General features: G+C 50.6%; 2 protein-coding genes across 6 annotated transcripts; one reads left to right on the forward strand and one right to left on the reverse strand.

The window, feature by feature from the left end:
• Positions 1 to 9: 9 nt before the first annotated feature.
• LOC120809851 (uncharacterized) lies at positions 10 to 5,083 on the reverse strand. 5 transcript variants are annotated; one of them, XM_040163984.2, is made up of 3 exons: positions 1,146 to 5,083; positions 899 to 1,044; positions 10 to 377 (listed from the first exon to the last, which is right to left on the reverse strand). In XM_040163984.2, exons 1-3 carry the CDS (start codon positions 4,580 to 4,582, stop codon positions 217 to 219), a joined length of 3,744 nt encoding a protein of 1,247 aa, XP_040019918.2. In that variant the 5' UTR covers positions 4,583 to 5,083; the 3' UTR covers positions 10 to 216. The 5 variants fall into 5 exon arrangements, with proteins under 5 accessions (XP_040019918.2, XP_040019919.2, XP_040019914.2 ...); XM_040163985.2 differs by having other exon boundaries at positions 899 to 5,083; XM_040163980.2 differs by having other exon boundaries at positions 139 to 3,156; positions 3,226 to 5,083.
• A 332-nt stretch (positions 5,084 to 5,415) lies between these two features.
• Positions 5,416 to 16,256, forward strand: LOC144395255 (hepatocyte growth factor receptor-like). Its single transcript, XM_078098118.1, has 9 exons — positions 5,416 to 5,590; positions 5,690 to 5,866; positions 6,074 to 6,231; positions 6,725 to 6,839; positions 6,937 to 7,073; positions 7,728 to 7,898; positions 8,445 to 8,544; positions 13,044 to 13,253; positions 15,838 to 16,256. Exons 1-9 carry the CDS (start codon positions 5,432 to 5,434, stop codon positions 16,186 to 16,188), a joined length of 1,578 nt encoding a protein of 525 aa, XP_077954244.1. The 5' UTR covers positions 5,416 to 5,431; the 3' UTR covers positions 16,189 to 16,256.
• The last annotated feature ends 1,163 nt before the right edge of the window (positions 16,257 to 17,419 follow it).

Below are 17,419 nucleotides of genomic sequence, written 5' to 3' on the forward strand. Positions count from 1 at the left end.
TTAACGGAAATCCACTTCTGTAAGGAAAACAACACCGTCCTCCCGGTCTCTCCTGCCTCCTCGAATCCTTATGGCTTGGTCTGCTCTTCTCAGCTCGTCTCCCTCCAACGGTGTGTCTTCCACCTTTATGAAGGCCTCCGGGTCGTCACACCCTGATGGGTCTCAGGTGTGAGGGGAATGCTCTGAGTTTCGGGGCACCAGCAGATGGAGCCATAGTTAGAGCCATCGCCGGTGAACGTATCTCCCTTCCAAGACCAAGCCTCTCGTGACATCACACATCCCCCCCCCTCGAGACCGACGTCCTCGTCGATGTGTAGGAGGTGTAGAAGGCGTCCCGTCTGGAGAGTGCATCCGCGTTGCTGTGGCTCTTGCCCGCCCTGTGGACAACAGAAAAATTAAAGGCTTGTAAGCTCAAGAACCACCTAGTGATCCTACGGTTTGTTTCCTTGTTCTTGGCCATCCACTGCAGAGGGGCATGATCCGACACCACCGTAAACTGTCGGCCCAGGAGGTAGAACCGTAGGGATTCCAGGGCCCAGGTAACTGCGAGGCATTCCTTTTCCACTGTGGAATAGTTCTTCTCCCTTGGAAGTAACTTCCTGCTTATGTAGAGGATTGGGTGTTCCTCCCCCTCACGTGTCTGGGCGAGTACCGCACCCAGACCCACCTCTGAAGCGTCCGCCTGTACGATGAATTCCTTCCGGAAGTCTGGTGCCACCAGGACTGGACCGGAGCACAGAGCCCGCTTCAGGTGGCTGAAGGCCGCCTCCGCCGCAGGGTTCCACCTCACCATTCGGGAGTGCCGTTTGGTGGTCAGTTCTGTTAGAGGGGCTGCTATGGTGGCAAAACCCATAATAAAACGTCGGTAGTAGCCGGCTAGGCCTAAAAATGTCCTCACCTGTTTCTTGGTGATGGGCTGTGGCCAGTCCTGTATGGCCCGCAACTTGGCTTCCTGGGGCTTGACCAAACCCCTCCCAATGGTGTACCCCAGGTAGTTTGTCTCGCTGAAAGCCAGCCTGCACTTCTTGGGGTTTGCTGTGAGCCCTGCATCTCGGATTGAATCAATCACAGCTTGTACTCTGGGTAGGTGACTGTCCCAATCGGGACTGTGTATGACCACATCATCCAAATATGCTGCCGCGTACCTCTTATGGGGAGCAAGGACCCGATCCATCAATCGCTGGAACGTGGCCGGTGCTCCGTGGAGACCAAAGGGGAGCCGGGTATACTGGTAGAGCCCCTCCTGTGTCGCAAAGGCAGTCTTCTCCTTAGACGCCGGCGTCAGGGGAACCTGCCAGTAGCCTTTTGTGAGGTCAAGCGTGGTTATGAAGCGAGCACATCCCAAGGAGTCTACCAGATCATCGACACGAGGCATTGGGTATGCGTCAAATTCAGATACTTCATTCAACTTCCGAAAATCGTTGCAAAACCGTATTGACCCGTCCGGTTTGGGAACCAGTACAATGGGACTTGCCCAGGCACTTTGAGATTCCTCGATCACTCCCAACTCCAACATCTTCCTTACCTCCTCCTGAATGGCCCCCTTATGAGCCTCCGGCACCCGGTACGGGCGCTGGTTCACCGTTTTGCCTGGCACGGTGCGTATCTCGTGCTGGGTCACTTCCGTGTGCCCGGGAAGAGAGGAGAAAACATCCCGGTTACGGTCCACTAGTTCCCGAGCCATCTGCCGTTGATGGGGGGACAGGCTGGGACCCACCTGCACCTCTTCTCGCCCTGGTTCCTTGGACTCCGTGGGTGTTGGGCAACTGAATAGCGCCTCCCTGGCGTGCCACTTCTTTAAGAGGTTAACATGATAAATTTGCTCACGTTTTCTTTTTCCCGGTTGCCTTACCTTGTAATTGACCTCTCCCACCCGTTCAATGACCTCATATGGTCCTTGCCAAGTTGCCAGGAATTTACACTCCACGGTTGGCACCAGGACCAGCACTTTGTCACCCGGCTTGAACTCTCTGGGTTGAGCCGACCGGTTGTAGGAGGCTTGCTGTTGCCGTTGCGTGGTCTCCATGTGTTCCCGCATCATGGGATAGATGGCCTTCATTCTCTCCCTCATGGCCCCGACATGCTCAATCAGGGTCCGCTGTTGGCATGGCTGCTCCTCCCAGGCCTCCTTCGCAATGTCCAGCAGTCCTCTGGGTCTGTAAGAAAGCAAGAGCTCAAAGGGTGAAAAACCAGTAGAAGACTGCGGCACCTCTCTCACCGCAAACAGCAGGTACGGCAGCAGGTGATCCCAGTTGCGCCCATCTTCCCCAACGGCCTTACGTAGCATGGACTTTAGAGTTTTGTTAAACCGTTCTACTAATCCATCCGTCTGGGGGTGGTAGACTGAGGTTCTTAGTTGTTTGATCTTCAGTAGCGCACAGAGTTCCTTCATCACCCTGGACATAAACGGAGTCCCTTGGTCGGTCAATATCTCCTTTGGGATTCCAAGACTGGTTGAGAGGAGAAACAGCTCGTTGGCGATGTGTCGGGCCGTAGCCTTCCTCAGCGGGATGGCCTCAGGATATCGGGTTGCATAGTCCAGGATGACCAAAATATACTGATGCCCTCTGGCACTTTTTGGTAAGGGCCCTACTATGTCCAGTCCAATCCTCTCAAAGGGAGTGTCGATAATTGGTAATGGGATGAGCGGATTTCTGTATGTGGGCTTTGGTGCCACTTGCTGACATTCTGGGCAACTACGACAGAAATTCTCAATCTCTTTGTGTACTCCGGGCCAAAAGAAGCGTTGCAGGATTCTCTCCTTAGTTTTCTCGACCCCTAGGTGGGCCCCTAGTGGGTGCGTGTGTGCTAAGTGAAGTACGGTGGCTCGATAGGACTGTGGTACGAGGAGCTGTTCATGCACTTCATCATTTTTCTTTACCACCTGGTAGACTAACCCCCGACTTACTGCAAAATGTGGATAGGTAGGGTTTGTCCGATCCCCTAGCACTACTCCCTCTAACACCTGCACATTTCTCAGGGCATTTGTCAAGGTGGGATCCTGTAACTGGGCTGTACCGTACTGGCCTGTGAGCGGGGGAAGTGTGTCGATGCCCGGGATGTCTTCCTCGCTCGAGATCGGCGCACTTTCCTGAGCCATGTTGTCTTCTCCCGTGTCCGGACCCGCCTCGGTGTCAGCCTGGGCACCTGTCATTCCTGCAAGAGCACAGGCCGGAGAGCGTAATTCTGAGGGTTTCACATGAATATTATCAGGATGAGTCCTACCTCTCCGCTTCCGAGGTACTCTGCTTAGCCGCTCCTGAGTCTCCCTCCACAGCAGGTGGAAGGCTGGGAAGTCTCGTCCAATTAGGATGGGGACGGGCAAGGAATCAACCACCCCCACCTCCGTGAGTATGGTCCCCCGGGTAGTGGTCATCGTGAGTTCAACGATGGGGTAGTCTCTGGTGTCTCCATGGACACAGGAAACGGGAAGGACTTTCCCTGGGGTCAAACCAAGTGGTCCTATCAGGTCCTTCCGTACCAGGGTAGCTCGGCTACCCGAATCTAGCAAGGCCTCCACGTCCTGGTGATTCACAGTCACCGGGCAGGTGGGAGGTCGATCTGAGGGGGCATCTACAAGTCCTATGAGCGAGGCAAACCGGGGGGCGGGTGATGAGCTGGATGACTTAGCCGTGGGCATAGGGTCGTCCGCCTGCGTCCCACAATGCCAGGAGAGGTGTCCCACTCCCCCACACCGGTAACACTGTCTGGTTTCCCTTTCCTGGTGTATTTCCTTGGGACCCAGCGGGTTTCTGGCTCCCCCTGGGGCTCTTGAAGAGGCTGGGTTGGTAACCTTGGGACGGGTTGTTTCAGTCTGTGGTAGGGCCATGCTCCTGGGTTCTCTTCTGGAGGCCCGAAGCATATCTGCTGTGGCTTGATACTTTTCCACTGCTTCCACGGTTAGATCGGCCGTGGTCAGGGCCTGTTGACTGAGGAACCGCTTTGCCTCATAAGGCAGGGCACGTAAGTATCGATCCACCACCACGGCCTCTACTACTGCAGGCGCCGTATTCCTCTGTGGTTCCAGCCACTTCCGCGTGATCCGTACAAGTTCGTGCATCTGTGCACGAGGAGGTTGGTCGGGTTGGAAGGTCCAGTTGTGGAAGCGCTGGGCCATACCAAACTTGGTAATTCCATTTCTGCTCAAGATCTCCGTTTTCAGGGCATCATAGTCCGTCGCTTGGTCAGGCCCCAAGTCCCGAACAGCATTCAGTGCCTCCCCAGTTAGAAAAGGGGCTAACAGACCAACCCACTGGTCCCTGGGCCAGGCTTCCCTAGTGGCCGTGGCTTCAAAGGCATGCAGGAATGCCTCAACGTCATCCGTGGCACCCATCTTGGATAAATAGTTACTTGCATTTATTGGGCGTACATTCCGGTCGGCCATCTGTTTCTGCAGTTGTAATTCCTCCGCCCTCAGAAGGTTGGCTTTCTTTTGTTCTTCCAAGAGAGCCAAGTTTGTTTGCATCTGGGCTTGCTGGCCAGCAATAAGGGTCTTCAAGATTTCTTCCATTTTGTCCAGTGAGGGGCCTACAGTCAATCTAGAAAAGTGTTGAATCAATCTTTCGGTGTCCTCCTCTGACATGCACTAAATCCGCTTGAACAGTGCCTGCATCCTCCACCATATGTGATGTCACGAGAGGCGGCGCCGCTCTCTCCGGGGTAGTTCAAAATAGTGCGAGGACACCGGGTTCAAAATATAACAAAAGGTTTTAATTTCCGTCCTTCAGGTTCAACAGAAAACAGTCAAAACAGGGGGTAACTCAGGCTTCGGTCAATCTTTGCCGGTAGAACTTAACTTAACGGAAATCCACTTCTGTAAGGAAAACAACACCGTCCTCCCGGTCTCTCCTGCCTCCTCGAATCCTTATGGCTTGGTCTGCTCTTCTCAGCTCGTCTCCCTCCAACGGTGTGTCTTCCACCTTTATGAAGGCCTCCGGGTCGTCACACCCTGATGGGTCTCAGGTGTGAGGGGAATGCTCTGAGTTTCGGGGCACCAGCAGATGGAGCCATAGTTAGAGCCATCGCCGGTGAACGTATCTCCCTTCCAAGACCAAGCCTCTCGTGACATCACAACATAAAACATGTGTTTGTCCCTTTGCCTGTAGTGATATTCATCCAACTGTATTGTTTTGCTCTGTGAGATTCATCCTCTTTAAAATAAGTGGACTAGGATTTCAGAAACAGAAATAGAAATCACTCTTTAGATCGCTATGACAACGGGCCAAGGCCAAAGGAAACTTCCAGGTCCTCGAAAAGTATTTGAGGGACCAAAGTGAACAGGAACGTCTGACTTCAGTAACGTGGAGAAACATTAAAAAACAACAGAAGGTCAAACAGTGAAGATCAACGTTAATATTTATTTCACTACTGGAGATGTTTGGGAGACTTGATCATTATAATTTAGTGGCAATAACCCCCCCTCCTCTTTGAGATGGTTATAACGTGCCCCTCCATCTTTCAGGTGCTCTTCTCCCGACTTGCCTCTCCGCATGTCAACATCCGGCTGGACTCGAGACCCGTCTCCGCTGCCGTGGCGCTGCTGGAGGCCGACGGCTCAGACGGCGCCCTGCTGATGGCGACTGGGAACAAGGTGGGTAACCACGGAGACAAGACAAAACTATGTCCCGGTTCTGCCACCAAAGCCGTCTCTCTGAGGGGGGACACTTCTCACGTCCTCTTCCCCCTGCAGATCACTCGCGTCCCTCTGATTGGCCCCGGCTGTGGTCAGCTGACCACCTGCACTTCCTGTTTGCTGTCATCGCGGGTCACCGAATGCGGCTGGTGCGACGGACGCTGCAGCAGAGCCGACCGGTGCCCCCCCCCCTCCGTCTGGACCCAGGACTACTGCCCACCTGTCATCACCAAGGTAACCGCAGCCGCATCTGTGCTTAAATTAGCATAAATTACCGTCCCATGAAATTAAGTCAGGATGTCAACTATTGAAAATACAATATGGGAAATACCACAGGCAACAACATGGTCAGTAATTAGCTGGTGACGTTTCACCAGCACTGTACTGAAGACTTTGTGTGAGACCTTGCGTTGTGTGTGTGTGTGTGTGTGCGTGCGTCAGGTGTTCCCGACCTCCGGGCCGATTCGCGGCTCCACGGCGGTCACCGTGTGTGGTGGCGGCTTCGGCTTCGACAAGACGGAGAGCTTCAGGCCCTACATGGTGACGGTGGAGGTGGCCGGAGCTCCCTGCAGGCTGCCCCGACAGGACAACACCAACAGGTGTGTGTGTGTGTGTGTGTGTGTGTGTGTGTTTGTGTGTGTTTTCCTCTCCCACCTCCTGCTAGACGCACCTTTGTTTGGTGGAAAGTCTGGAGGCAGAGACGCAGCGGACCCTTACGAGATAAAGACCCGTACGCGGGCGTCTTATAGGGGCCGAGCAGCAGTTTAATAGGGGGGCTATTGTGTAGAGGTAAAAAGATGACCCCCCCACTCTCCCTCTCCCTTTCCTCTCCCTTTCCCTCTCTCCTTCTCAACACATGACTCGCCTAACTGATAAATTGCTGGGAAAAATGGCTGCCTCCAGACTTTCCACCGGGCCGTGTCTCATTCAAAAGGGCCTTTTGCTACAAACAATGTTGTTACAAATTGAAAAAAAGAAGGACAGGCTCTTTGTGCGGCGCTGGATCATTGAATTAGGGCTAAATGCCGGGTGGCTGCGGTGGAGGATAACGTGTGGTCTGTGCCTTGTCTGGTGGGGGGGGGTTGTGTCTAGGTGGACTGTGATTCAGTGTTCCCCAGTGTTCAGCGGGAACTTCACCCCGTCAGGACACACCGTGAAGGTCACCAGCGGCCAGAAGGTCGCCACGGCGGAGGGCTTCACCTTCGTGGTAAGAACACGAGTTCAGCGGGAAAAGATGTCACGCGTGTGCATAGCGCCAGTTTCTGTGTGTTGGTCGGGGTCGTTGACACTGTCTCTGCGTCCAGGACCCCGTGATTCACGAAATCTTCCCGACATTCGGGCCGAAGTCGGGGGGCACCATGCTGACCATCAGGGGGGCCTTCCTGGACACGGGGAGCAAGCGGGAGGTGACGATCGGGAAAGGGGCCTGTAAGATCCTGAGGTTGGTTCAAAGTTGCTCTCTCTGCATTCATAAATACTGTGATGCATTCATCTTCGTACTTCTTTCATAGAAAAAAACATGATCGGCCGACGTGTTGAGCTTTAAAACTCACAGCCGGCCTCCAGGGGGGCAATCCAGATGTTTTGGCTGAATTCATTCATTAAAATCTGATGGAGTTCTTTCTGTAATCTTTAAAAATGTCAAGTATTTTTAAGATAAAGTGCTGTTGACGTTGTACAGTGCTTCCATTCTCTAACAGTCACCAGAATGCAGGAAGCAACGTCCAACAAAGGGCCCCTGAACTTTTCCAAATCCTTCCTTTTTTTTGACGTTGCGAAGTTGGCAAGTTTGACAAGTTGGACAATACAGTCCGTGCTCACTCTGCAGAGGCATTGTGTTTGTCCAACGCGCTGCAATGTGTCTCGACATTACTGTCACTTTACTGGGAACATTTGTTCCTGCGAGCTGGAGGTCGAAGCCGGTCAAAGGTCGCTCTTTCATTGTGTTCCTCATGCTGTCTCCTCTCCCCCTCAATTGGGAATTATCTGCAGGACTAATGCAATGAATGAATGGAGAACAATGGCTACCACTGTAAATGATAACACAACAACATATCCTGTGTGTTTACCCCCCCGCCCCCTCCACCACCATCAGCCTGTCGTCCACCATGCTGACCTGCAAGACGCCTTCCCACGCCGACACCGCCCCCTCCAAGCAGACAGTGAAGCTGACGGTGGACTCGGTGGAGCGCCTGGCGCCAGCGCCGTTCACCTTCAACCCAAACCCCATCGTCAACAGCATCCAGCCCTCGCGCTCCTTCGTCAGGTGCGTTATGGTGTCTCTGCAGTAGGATAGATGGAAAACGAAGGATTCCTTTGCCTTTAGCTTCGTGCATCTGAGAGCTAACACTGTGGGAGCAAAGGTCATCAATCAAGCTCAGGCTTCATGGGTCAAACGTGTATTTACCCTGCGGGAAATCGAAAGTCGAGGTTAAGCCTGATCATTTTTTCTTTGGATTGATACTGCAGATAATCCAAAGAAAAGGTTCCCACATAATTATCACTTTTTTATTTCCTCGGGCGAATCCTTGCTGGGTGGGAAGCATCTTTCAGCACTTTCATTCTCCTGGTTGGCGCGGTGGCCTGATTCTCTCAGAAATGGTTTGGATATCAGTATCTGTCAAAGTCAGGAATACATTTCCTTCCAGTATGAGAGACAGAGAGAGATTCATGCTTCAGTTTTTCCAGCAGGAGGAAACGAGTAGGAGGTGACGAGTGGCTAAGCTGCAAATGCTAACAGCAGGTCCCTCCCAGTGGGGATCTACTGTGTCTGTCTGATGCTAACGCTCGTACCCCCCCGCCCCCCCTGCAGCGGAGGATGCACGGTGTCAGCTCACGGGTCCTTCCTCCAGTCCGGCCTCCAGCCCCAGATGGTCCTCACCACGGGTCAGGATGCTGAGGTCTTCCATGTGGTGAGTACAAGAAGGGTGTCACATCCCGAAATATGAAGCAAAGAAAGCTTCTTCTCCAGAGTAGACCTAAGATTTGATTTATTAATTAACCTTTCAGCTCTTAGAATAAACTGAAGCTACCAGGAGCGTCTGAGAGAGATGCGGCTTTAGTTTCTGTGTTCCCACATATTTCTTTTTCAAACAGAACCCTTTAAGAATATGACATGTTGAAAAGCAGGCAAATACCTTGCTATCACATGCATGGTATTGTCATTAAACACACTAAAGCCCCCTCCAAAAAGGGTTAGACATCCAGAAGAAACAGAGCCAAAGTGTCAGACAGACTGGAAATGGAAAAGCCATCCTGAAGCATCCAGCTGTCTCTCCTCTGGCTCACGCACGGTAGCCGAGGCCCGGAGGACGCTTTGGATCTCCTCACACTTTATTCCACATGACCCGACGCCCGCAGGCCGTCAAACACCTAGTTTAAATGTTTTAAAGCCTTGAGAAGACGGCGGATGTGTGAACTGTCATGCAGTAAAAAACATGTAAAGGTTCCGTCAGCGCTTATATAGAACATTTCAGTCATTCTAGTCGACTGTTTAACTCAATAAGTCGCTGACTTGCCTCATTGTGTGAGACTGCCGCATTGAGCAAAAATGTGTTTGTTATTTCTTCTTGTTTTTGTTTTTTTGTGTTAATTGACGTGGGCGCCGTCGTGTCTTCAGGCCTTTTACATCAAACTATTCATACCGCCGGCAACGCAAATTTGCATTTGTGACACTTTTTCAAACAAAGGTTTGAATAATTTCTGCAGTCAGGGGGCCGGATACCAGAATCCTTTTAACCCACATCAGTGTCTGAGGTAAAGTTATACGTACATTTGGACCTCCACTTCCTCACAGACATGAGAAAGAAAGCTATATTCCTTTGGACATCCTCTGGGCTTTTCTACCAAAGTTTCCCGCCTTAAAAGAAGCTGAAGTAATCGCACTGACCTGAGAACCCTCAATGGGACGTCTTTGACCTGCATCCACCCTCAGGCCCCCCCCCCCAATAGCCGTCTCTCAGCTTCAGTTTCATCGTAGTTGCTGCTGGAGTGATTCTCCGTCCTTTAAAGAAAGCGGATTGACGCAACACTTTGTTTATCAGCTGAGTTCCCCCAGTAGACTAAAGGAGTTTAACCTCTCATCAAGTCCTGCCTCACATCGCCTGAGGGGGGGGGGGGGGGGGCTTTTAAAAGTGCCCTTGGTAGATTGAGGACTTGATTGAGGACTGATTAAAAGTCTGTTCTCTCAGAGTGAAGGTCGCTGCCGCAGGTTCACTCAGCAGATCATAACAGGCTCAGTAAATATGCACACACACCGAATGCGCACACACACCGCAGGGTCTGTGTCTGTTTCACACACACAGACCCTGCGGGGTCCCCCCCCCCTCTGGTCATTGACCTGTGTCGGGGTCAGCGGTCGATGAGTCTCTGGGGAGCTCGGGCTTCGTTACGCTCAAACGTGCGTGAGCCTGAAATCAGGTTTATGATCCAAAAATTGCCGCTTTTGACCGAAACAATGTGAGACCGGCATGGGCCGGGCTCACTTCTGGCTGCGTGTAGAACTGCACAGTTATTCAAACATTAATCACGATTTCCATCTGACACAAACAAATGATTGCGTTTGACAAATAAAATGATCTTTAAAAGTAATTAAGAAAGTTTTGTCGCCATCATTATGTTTTGATGCAAAGACATTAGCAGGCTTTAATAAATATCCTGCCCTTCAAAATCAATGAATAGTCCTGATAAATAATTGCCTGCGAAAGTGTGACGTTTGTTTGTCGGTTTAACGCTGTTGCTATGGTTACCTGCCTTTTAACATACTTTGCCCACTGAGTCAGATCACCGGTCAACGGACCAGAGCAGCGTTCATTAGACTTTTTATAAAGATAGACTTCTCTAAAAAAAGATAGAAAAATAGTATTATCATTATTATGATAAACATTATTATCTTTATGTTTTTGATGCCTTGCTTGAAGGCTCCAGGGTTCAATTCTCTGAGCAGTGGCCCCCGGTGCGGCAGCACTGCACAGTTCACACTAACGCTCTCCGGTGAGATGTGACGAGCGAGTCAAAGCGGCCCTTGGCCCCGCTGGTTTATTAATGTTTAAACTGGAACGACACGACGGAGAGGAACACAAACTCCTGGCTATCTGAGAAAAGAGGGAGAGAGGCTGAAGCTGTGCGAGATAAAGCTATCGCTGCTAATGATTTAGGGTGGGATCATGCCCCGTCGGGCCCCAGCTGTCGCCCGTTACATTCCTTCCAGTGGAAGGGGATGAGCTGAAGCTCAGTCTTTTGGGAAGGGACAGTATGAGTGTCTTATTGTCTTAACCCCTCAAAAATAGAGGAAAAGGATCTCTCGCAGAGGTTTCCATCCAGCGGCGGAACGGCACCCTGGGTAATGTGAGCCGGCGTCTCTGTGAACCCTAAAACTACGATCTGCGGTCCAGTCGGACGTTCGGGGGTCTCAGTCAGGGTCTGAGCGTGAAAAAAAAAAAGAAAGAAACAACAACCAGCAGCGTTGACTTGATATCTGCTGCTCAGATCTCCAGTAAAGCCCGGTCTCAGCCAACCGCAGCTTTCCCACACACATGAAAGAGGGGCTTATTTTACGACCCGCCGTGAAAGGCTGGCGTGTTCACGGGGGGAGCTGCACATACATACATACATACAAGAGGAAAAGAAGACCCTACAGTTGGCACCTGAACCCCTAAAGAAGCTTCTTCCCGTTCCCTTTTTTCTGTGACTGGAAGCGAGCGGGTAACATTTTGTGTGTGTGTGTGTGTGTGTGTGTGTGTGTGTGTGTGTGTGTGACAACAAAGATGCCCCACATCTATTTTCCTCCACACGGCTCTTAACATGGCGGCAGCAGCAGCGGCGGCTAGCGGCTAGCGGTGCTGACAGCGCTAACGGTGTTTAGCCTAACAGCGGTCTCCTCACTGTGAGATTTGTGTTTGCTCGTTGAAGCACAGAGTCGTTATGAAAGGACAGAAGAGGAAGCAAAGCACACCATGTTAACTTGCAAAAGAAGAACGGGTGAAATGTAGACCTCAAAACGAAGACAACGAGCAGCTGAACTGGAGGCCTTAAAGCCAAAGTCAAATCAACAGCGCGGTAGGAAGCGTCGGAGCGAATGAATCTCGCTCCGTTCGACGGCATCGTTTGGACGCGGGCAGTTACACTAATGATCCTTCGGGTCCTTCAGAATCGCTGGTTCTCTCATCACCCCACAGCGTAAACCCCCCCCCTCCGGCCCTCCAGCCCTCCGAGCGATTGTATTTACAGCTGCTGCCGACCTGCAGCCCCTCGGCCCCCGATACCAGGAGACGTCTTCTGAACAATGAAACTGACGGATTTTTCCACTAATTCACAGGATATTTTTCCTTTTTCGCTGCACCCGTGGGAGACTAGGTGGGGGGGAATGAGGGGGCGGGGGGGGCTACAGTCCACGCTGCACTCGCTCCATGCTGGTGTGTAGGGATTAATTGGATTGCTTTTGTTGGGTGACCCTCACGTGGTTCAGCGTGCATGTGGACGTTTGAAATGCGTGGAGGGGGGGTGGATGCGATGGGGGTGGTTAGGAAGTGTGCAACAGAGCTGCTGCTACGGAGGCGGAGCTCGATTTCAACCGGTTGGTTGAGCTTCTGTTGGTTTCCAGACATTAGTCCAAGTTTTACATATTTAAAGACAACTGTGTGTTACACAGCTTCTTTATTTCTTTTTCAAAACTATTCCACAAATGTTTTGTCCTTGGTCCCACTCAAGGACACGTCTACCCTTGTAGCACAAAGGCCGGCCTGACACGGCGCAAACATCAGCATCGATCTGTCGACACGCGGATAAACAAGTCGGGTTTGTTCTGTTCTGCCGGAACGTCGCACACTTCTGATAACGGCTCTGGGTAATGAATGAAACCACAACCCGACGAGGGAAAAACATCCTCCTTTTAATTTGAAATCGATTATTTATATAATTATTTATTTTATATCTGTTTTTCAGCTTAATTATATTACCGGCCCGATTAAAATCTTAAAGCAAACACACCAGTTTAGATATCTTCCATAAAGCAAAGAGATGATACACTGCCACGCCTCAATGGAAACCGACTGAGAGACGGTTTCTGTCTCTCACCAGCTCTTAGCGAGCGAAAAAGCCGCCGGGGCCGACATGGGTTGATTCCAACCCGGGATCAGACCCTGTTGTGCCCTCGGGCCGTGCGTATAAACACTGTTGTTGCTAAGAAAAAGGGAAACAGGCGGCTTCTCGGGCTGATGTTCAGGTTTGGCGGTATGTCTTTATGCATGAACGTGTGTGCAGAAGAGCTGGTTTTTACTCCCTCAAGGAACTGACTTTATGTACAATATGTGTTCATATACGGTTGAAATCATGTGACTGTTCGTGCGTTCCCTGAATAGACGTTTCATCTCTTGAACCCTGCATCTTGTCCTCCCCCCTGTTCTCCTTCTAGAGCTGCGTGTACGGGGAGAACCGCACGTCCATCCAGTGCACCACGCCCTCCCTGGCCAAACTGGCTCTGCAGCCGCCCGTGGTCACCAAGGTGGCGTTTGTCTTGGACGGCTACTACACCAGTCAGCGGGATCTGATCTACGTGGAGGACCCCCTCTTCCAGGACCCCAAGCTCACCTCCAAGGACAACAAGAGCATCGTGGAGCTCAAGGTGAGGAGTTACGAGGTGCAAAAGTTAACAGCTGCCAAAAGGCCCAGTTCTCACTTGACACAAGTCCCGCCTCTCGTCAGGGTTCATTGTTGATACTTGAGACATGGACCAAAAGATCCAAAAGGAAAAGGTGCAGATGGAGTATATGTCTGCATTTTAGTTAGCAGGTCCGGGTCGGATCTGGAAGGAAACAATACTGAAGCAAAAACAGGAAGTGGAGTCTGTTTCCCATCGTTTACCCCCCCTTCTGCTACACCTCTCTATGTATTCTCTCCGTTGACTGGCATTGTTCTGCCGGCCCGAGGTCAAAGCTTTTGACATATTAACGCCACCACGGACATTCCCCCGGGCCTGTTTCCAGCGACACAATGAAAAACATGTTTCTACTCTTTTCTTTCTTTCTCCTTTTCTCTGTTGGCTTGGTGGCAGCTGCAGTTCTGCCTTTTTCTTCTTTTTCTCTTTTCCCAGACATGACCTTGGCCCCGGTGCTAAATCCAACCAGTGACCCTTCCTCTATCCCCCGCCCCGTCCCAGACAAACACCCCCCCACCCCAACGTTTTTACCCCCGGATGGGAGGGGGGGTCGTGGGGGTCGTGGGGCTCGGTACCAGGCATGGAACCCAAACAGGCCACGTCTAACTCCGCCTGATAACCTCCAGTATAAAAGGGCGCCTGATAACCTGAGGCCCAAAAGACTCGCCAACGGAACACAAATAAAGGAGCGTTGGGCCGTGACATCAAAGAGAAGCGGGCTGTTGGTTTTGGCACGGGGCCACGCTCGATAACATCGCGACACAGCCTGCGCCTCGCTTCCATTTATCGTCGTAACAATGTATTCGGAGCGACTGTGACGGCTCTTCGATAACTTCAACAACTCCTCTCCGCTGTATCGTCACGGCGACAGCCCGAACGAGGTCTGCATCACAGGATCTGTTTCGCGGTGTTGTCGTAGTGTGCGTCCCTAATTGCAAGCAAGTGAATTAGTGGTCTGTGTTGCTGCAGTCGGTGTGTGTGTGTGTGTGTGTGTGTGTGTGTGTGTGTGTGTGTGTGAGAGAGTGTGAGAGAGAGAGAGTGCAGGAACAGGTGCGAGCGTCCACTCTGTGTCAAATTGGAAAATCCCAAGCTGTCACGCAAGGAATGTGATCGTTCGCTTTATTGCCTTCTGCTGCACTCAGACAAGTGTGTTTATGTGAGAGAGAAAGAGGGAGAAAAAGGGAGAGAGATTGAGAGAGAGACATGGCATCAGAGGAACAAAAAAAGCGAGCGGGAATGAAAAACAAGGGGGTGAAAAACGAGTCTGAGAGTGGGGAGAAAAGAGAGCGAGTTGTTCTCTGACAATCGCTGTGTGTGCTTCGGTCAGATCACAAGGGGGAGTGGAGGGGGAGTGGGGGGGGGGGTTGGGGGGGTTGCGTCCTGCGCGAGCCACGAGGTCGCTGATGAAACGTGCCTTCAGACCGTAGAACTCACATCATTTTGTTAGCATGCCCCCGTTCCACTCACCGGCCTCCTAAGAAAGCCCTATAGTTTAAAAGCTGCAAAAAAGAAACCTTTGAAGACATTACATATAATATGGATCTTACAGCTCTATCGTAACGCTACTACGAGGAATCTTTTCATGTGCAGAGTGGATCAGTTGTGGTTCCTCCCTTCCCTGCAGCAGGGTTCCAGCAATAACTGCATTGACGCAGACGATCTCCTCTCCGGTGGAGTTTGCTTATGTAGGTCGCATGAAGGCATTGACGGTAAATCGGGGCCGTTTCTTGTACTGACTTTAAATAGAGTTGTTCTACATTACAGGGACCCACAGCTGACAGCGCTTCCCCTGAAGATGCTCTCATTCTGCTACTCTTCCGTGTTCCCAAACTGTCCACTGTTTCATGTCACAGAGTCGCAGTTTGTGTGGACGCTTCTTGCCCCTGATCCTTCCAGCAGGCATTGAACACACCTGACAGCAGAGTAAAGAGCTTTAAGGCTTATGGTTTTTCAAGGCTAGAAATGTCATTTTGCACTTTTTACAGTTAGTCACAACTTAATTTGAGATGAAAGATTTAGTTGGTTCCATCTGGTGACCGGGCAGCAGGCTGCAGGCCTGAAAAGTGGAGCCAGCACTAGAATGCCTTAAAACCTGAATCCGCCCTTCTGACCAGCAGGGCGTGAGTCTAGGAGAAATATGTACCACTATTTCCCTCCTGATTTATTCCCTCAGTAAACATTGTAAACATGTGTTTATGGTCTCAGTTTCTAGTTTAAAGTCTTCCTAAATACAGCATGATGTTCATTTAGTAAATTATGGTCAATTTAGATTGAAATACCCCATGAAGCAGGGTGTGCTTTATGGTGGGGCTTACTGTGATTGACAGGTTGCTATAACAACGTTTTCTCGGTCCAGGAGATTTCCATATTTTTTTTGTCACTGTCCAAGTATACAGTTAATGGTCTGGACTCTGACCTTTGATCTTAGCAACAGTAGCTTGACCTCAATTCTTTTGCAACATTTGACCTCATTTCTCCCTCCTTTCTTTGTCCCTCTGTATCTCATCTTTCCCTCGTGCTTTCGCCCCCGCCCCCTCTCTCTGCCACGCAGGGTCACCACATGGACAGGGAGGCCATGAAGTGTCAGGTCCTCACGGTCTCCAACCACAGCTGTGAGAGTCTGACTCTGAGTGGGAACACTCTGGAGTGCATCGTCCCCACCGAGCTGCAGGCCGACACCTCCAAGGAGCTGCAGGTGGAGGTGAGCCCCCCGAGAGGGAATGTGCTTCTCACAGCAGAAAGGCTCTTTTGCTCTTCAGCAGCAACTCGTAAATGTTTCTACCTCACTTTTTATACTTTTTTAGTGTTTGTTGTGTGTGTGTGTGTGTGTGTGTGTGTGTGTGGTCCATCAGATTCATTTAATTTAATGTCGGTAGATTGGCTCACCCTTTGCAGTATGTAAACAGGTTTCTTCTGCAAAGATTGAGTGAGTGATTTGACCTTTGACCTTTCCCCTGCTATGAATCGGGTTTCTCTTTTTAGGGAATAGCAACATGTTGAGATCTTTCCGACCTTCACGTGTTTCAATCGTTTAATCCACAGGCTCCTTTGTCTTACAGTTCAAAAGCGCTGGAAAATGAATACATTTTTACATAATTATTGTTTCCTCTTCACCTGCTTTGTCTTCAACATGTTGGTCATGTGACGAAACTTTTTAAAAGAAGATTGTTCTCACTCCGATCCAGAAGTCTCCTTCAGGAGCTCCGACATCCACCAAACCTTACAGCTTAATTTCTCTCCAAATTCTGGAGGTCAACGTTTATTGCTCAAATCACTGAGGAAATTGTTTTTATATGGCTGTTGACAGTTATTAGGTGCGACATGGGATTTTGATCTCCGGTTTATGCCGCGTTCAGACTTTTGTTCTGGAAAAGTATCCAAATAAGCTCACATTCTAAAAGATAATATTGCTAATGTTTAGCGAGGAAAAGAGGAACGCTTTTTGATGTCCAAACAAGATGTTCCGTTTCAAACATCTGCTCTCAGACCAGCACAGCAGCAGAGAGCAATAAATCCACTTGTAGTGCTTTCATGTAAAATGTCTGTATTAACAGGCTCTCAGGAGGAATTTTAGCAATAAAATGTAGCGGATCAAATGTGAGGAGGATGAGGCCGCGAGGCGGAACTCCCAGGGAGGACACACCTGGATATTCCTGGTGTATTTTGGTTTAACTTGGTTAGAAATCAAGCTTCCGGTTTTCGTTCAAAGTATTTCCCTATTTTCCGTTCCCGGGTGGACGATAATAAAAGAGAAAGCGCAGACAGGCTTTACTGCTCGCGGTCCTTCTGCTGTCGGCCGAATCGGACTCTGGGAAAATTCATGTGCAACGCCACATTCCTCCGACTTCAATCACCCTCCTGTCCTAATGGAGTATTTTATAGAGAGTTTATTAGACAATGTGCCGAGTGAAAGGGCTCAGCGTCCAGCTGTCTTGTCGCTTGAACATAATTCATGAGAAGGAAGTAGTACAGTTCAGAAATGTCTGCGCAACCGAACCCCGCAGTGTTTATTAACGAGGCTTGAGACGCGACCGACGTTCAGCACCTGGGGCTCTGTGACAGACATCCGGGGTCTTGGAGCCCGGGTTCTAGTCTTCAGAGACCCGGATTAATCCAAAAACCTGACGCGGTGT

This window comes from Gasterosteus aculeatus, unplaced genomic scaffold (assembly GCF_964276395.1).
Source record: "Gasterosteus aculeatus unplaced genomic scaffold, fGasAcu3.hap1.1 HAP1_SCAFFOLD_127, whole genome shotgun sequence".
Taxonomy (NCBI): domain Eukaryota; kingdom Metazoa; phylum Chordata; class Actinopteri; order Perciformes; family Gasterosteidae; genus Gasterosteus; species Gasterosteus aculeatus.

Bases quoted from the DNA above. Each gene is read 5' to 3' on its own strand.
- LOC120809851 (XM_040163980.2), bottom strand. From the start codon at position 4,582: ATGTCAGAGGAGGACACCGAAAGATTGATTCAACACTTTTCTAGATTG. The intron at 3,157-3,225 runs GTAGGACTCATC...GTGCTCTTGCAG, and splicing joins AGTACCTCGGAAGCGGAGAG to GAATGACAGGTGCCCAGGCT.
- LOC144395255 (XM_078098118.1), top strand. From the start codon at position 5,432: ATGGTTATAACGTGCCCCTCCATCTTTCAGGTGCTCTTCTCCCGACTT. The intron at 8,545-13,043 runs GTGAGTACAAGA...TTCTCCTTCTAG, and splicing joins ATGCTGAGGTCTTCCATGTG to AGCTGCGTGTACGGGGAGAA. The intron at 13,254-15,837 runs GTGAGGAGTTAC...TCTGCCACGCAG, and splicing joins AGAGCATCGTGGAGCTCAAG to GGTCACCACATGGACAGGGA.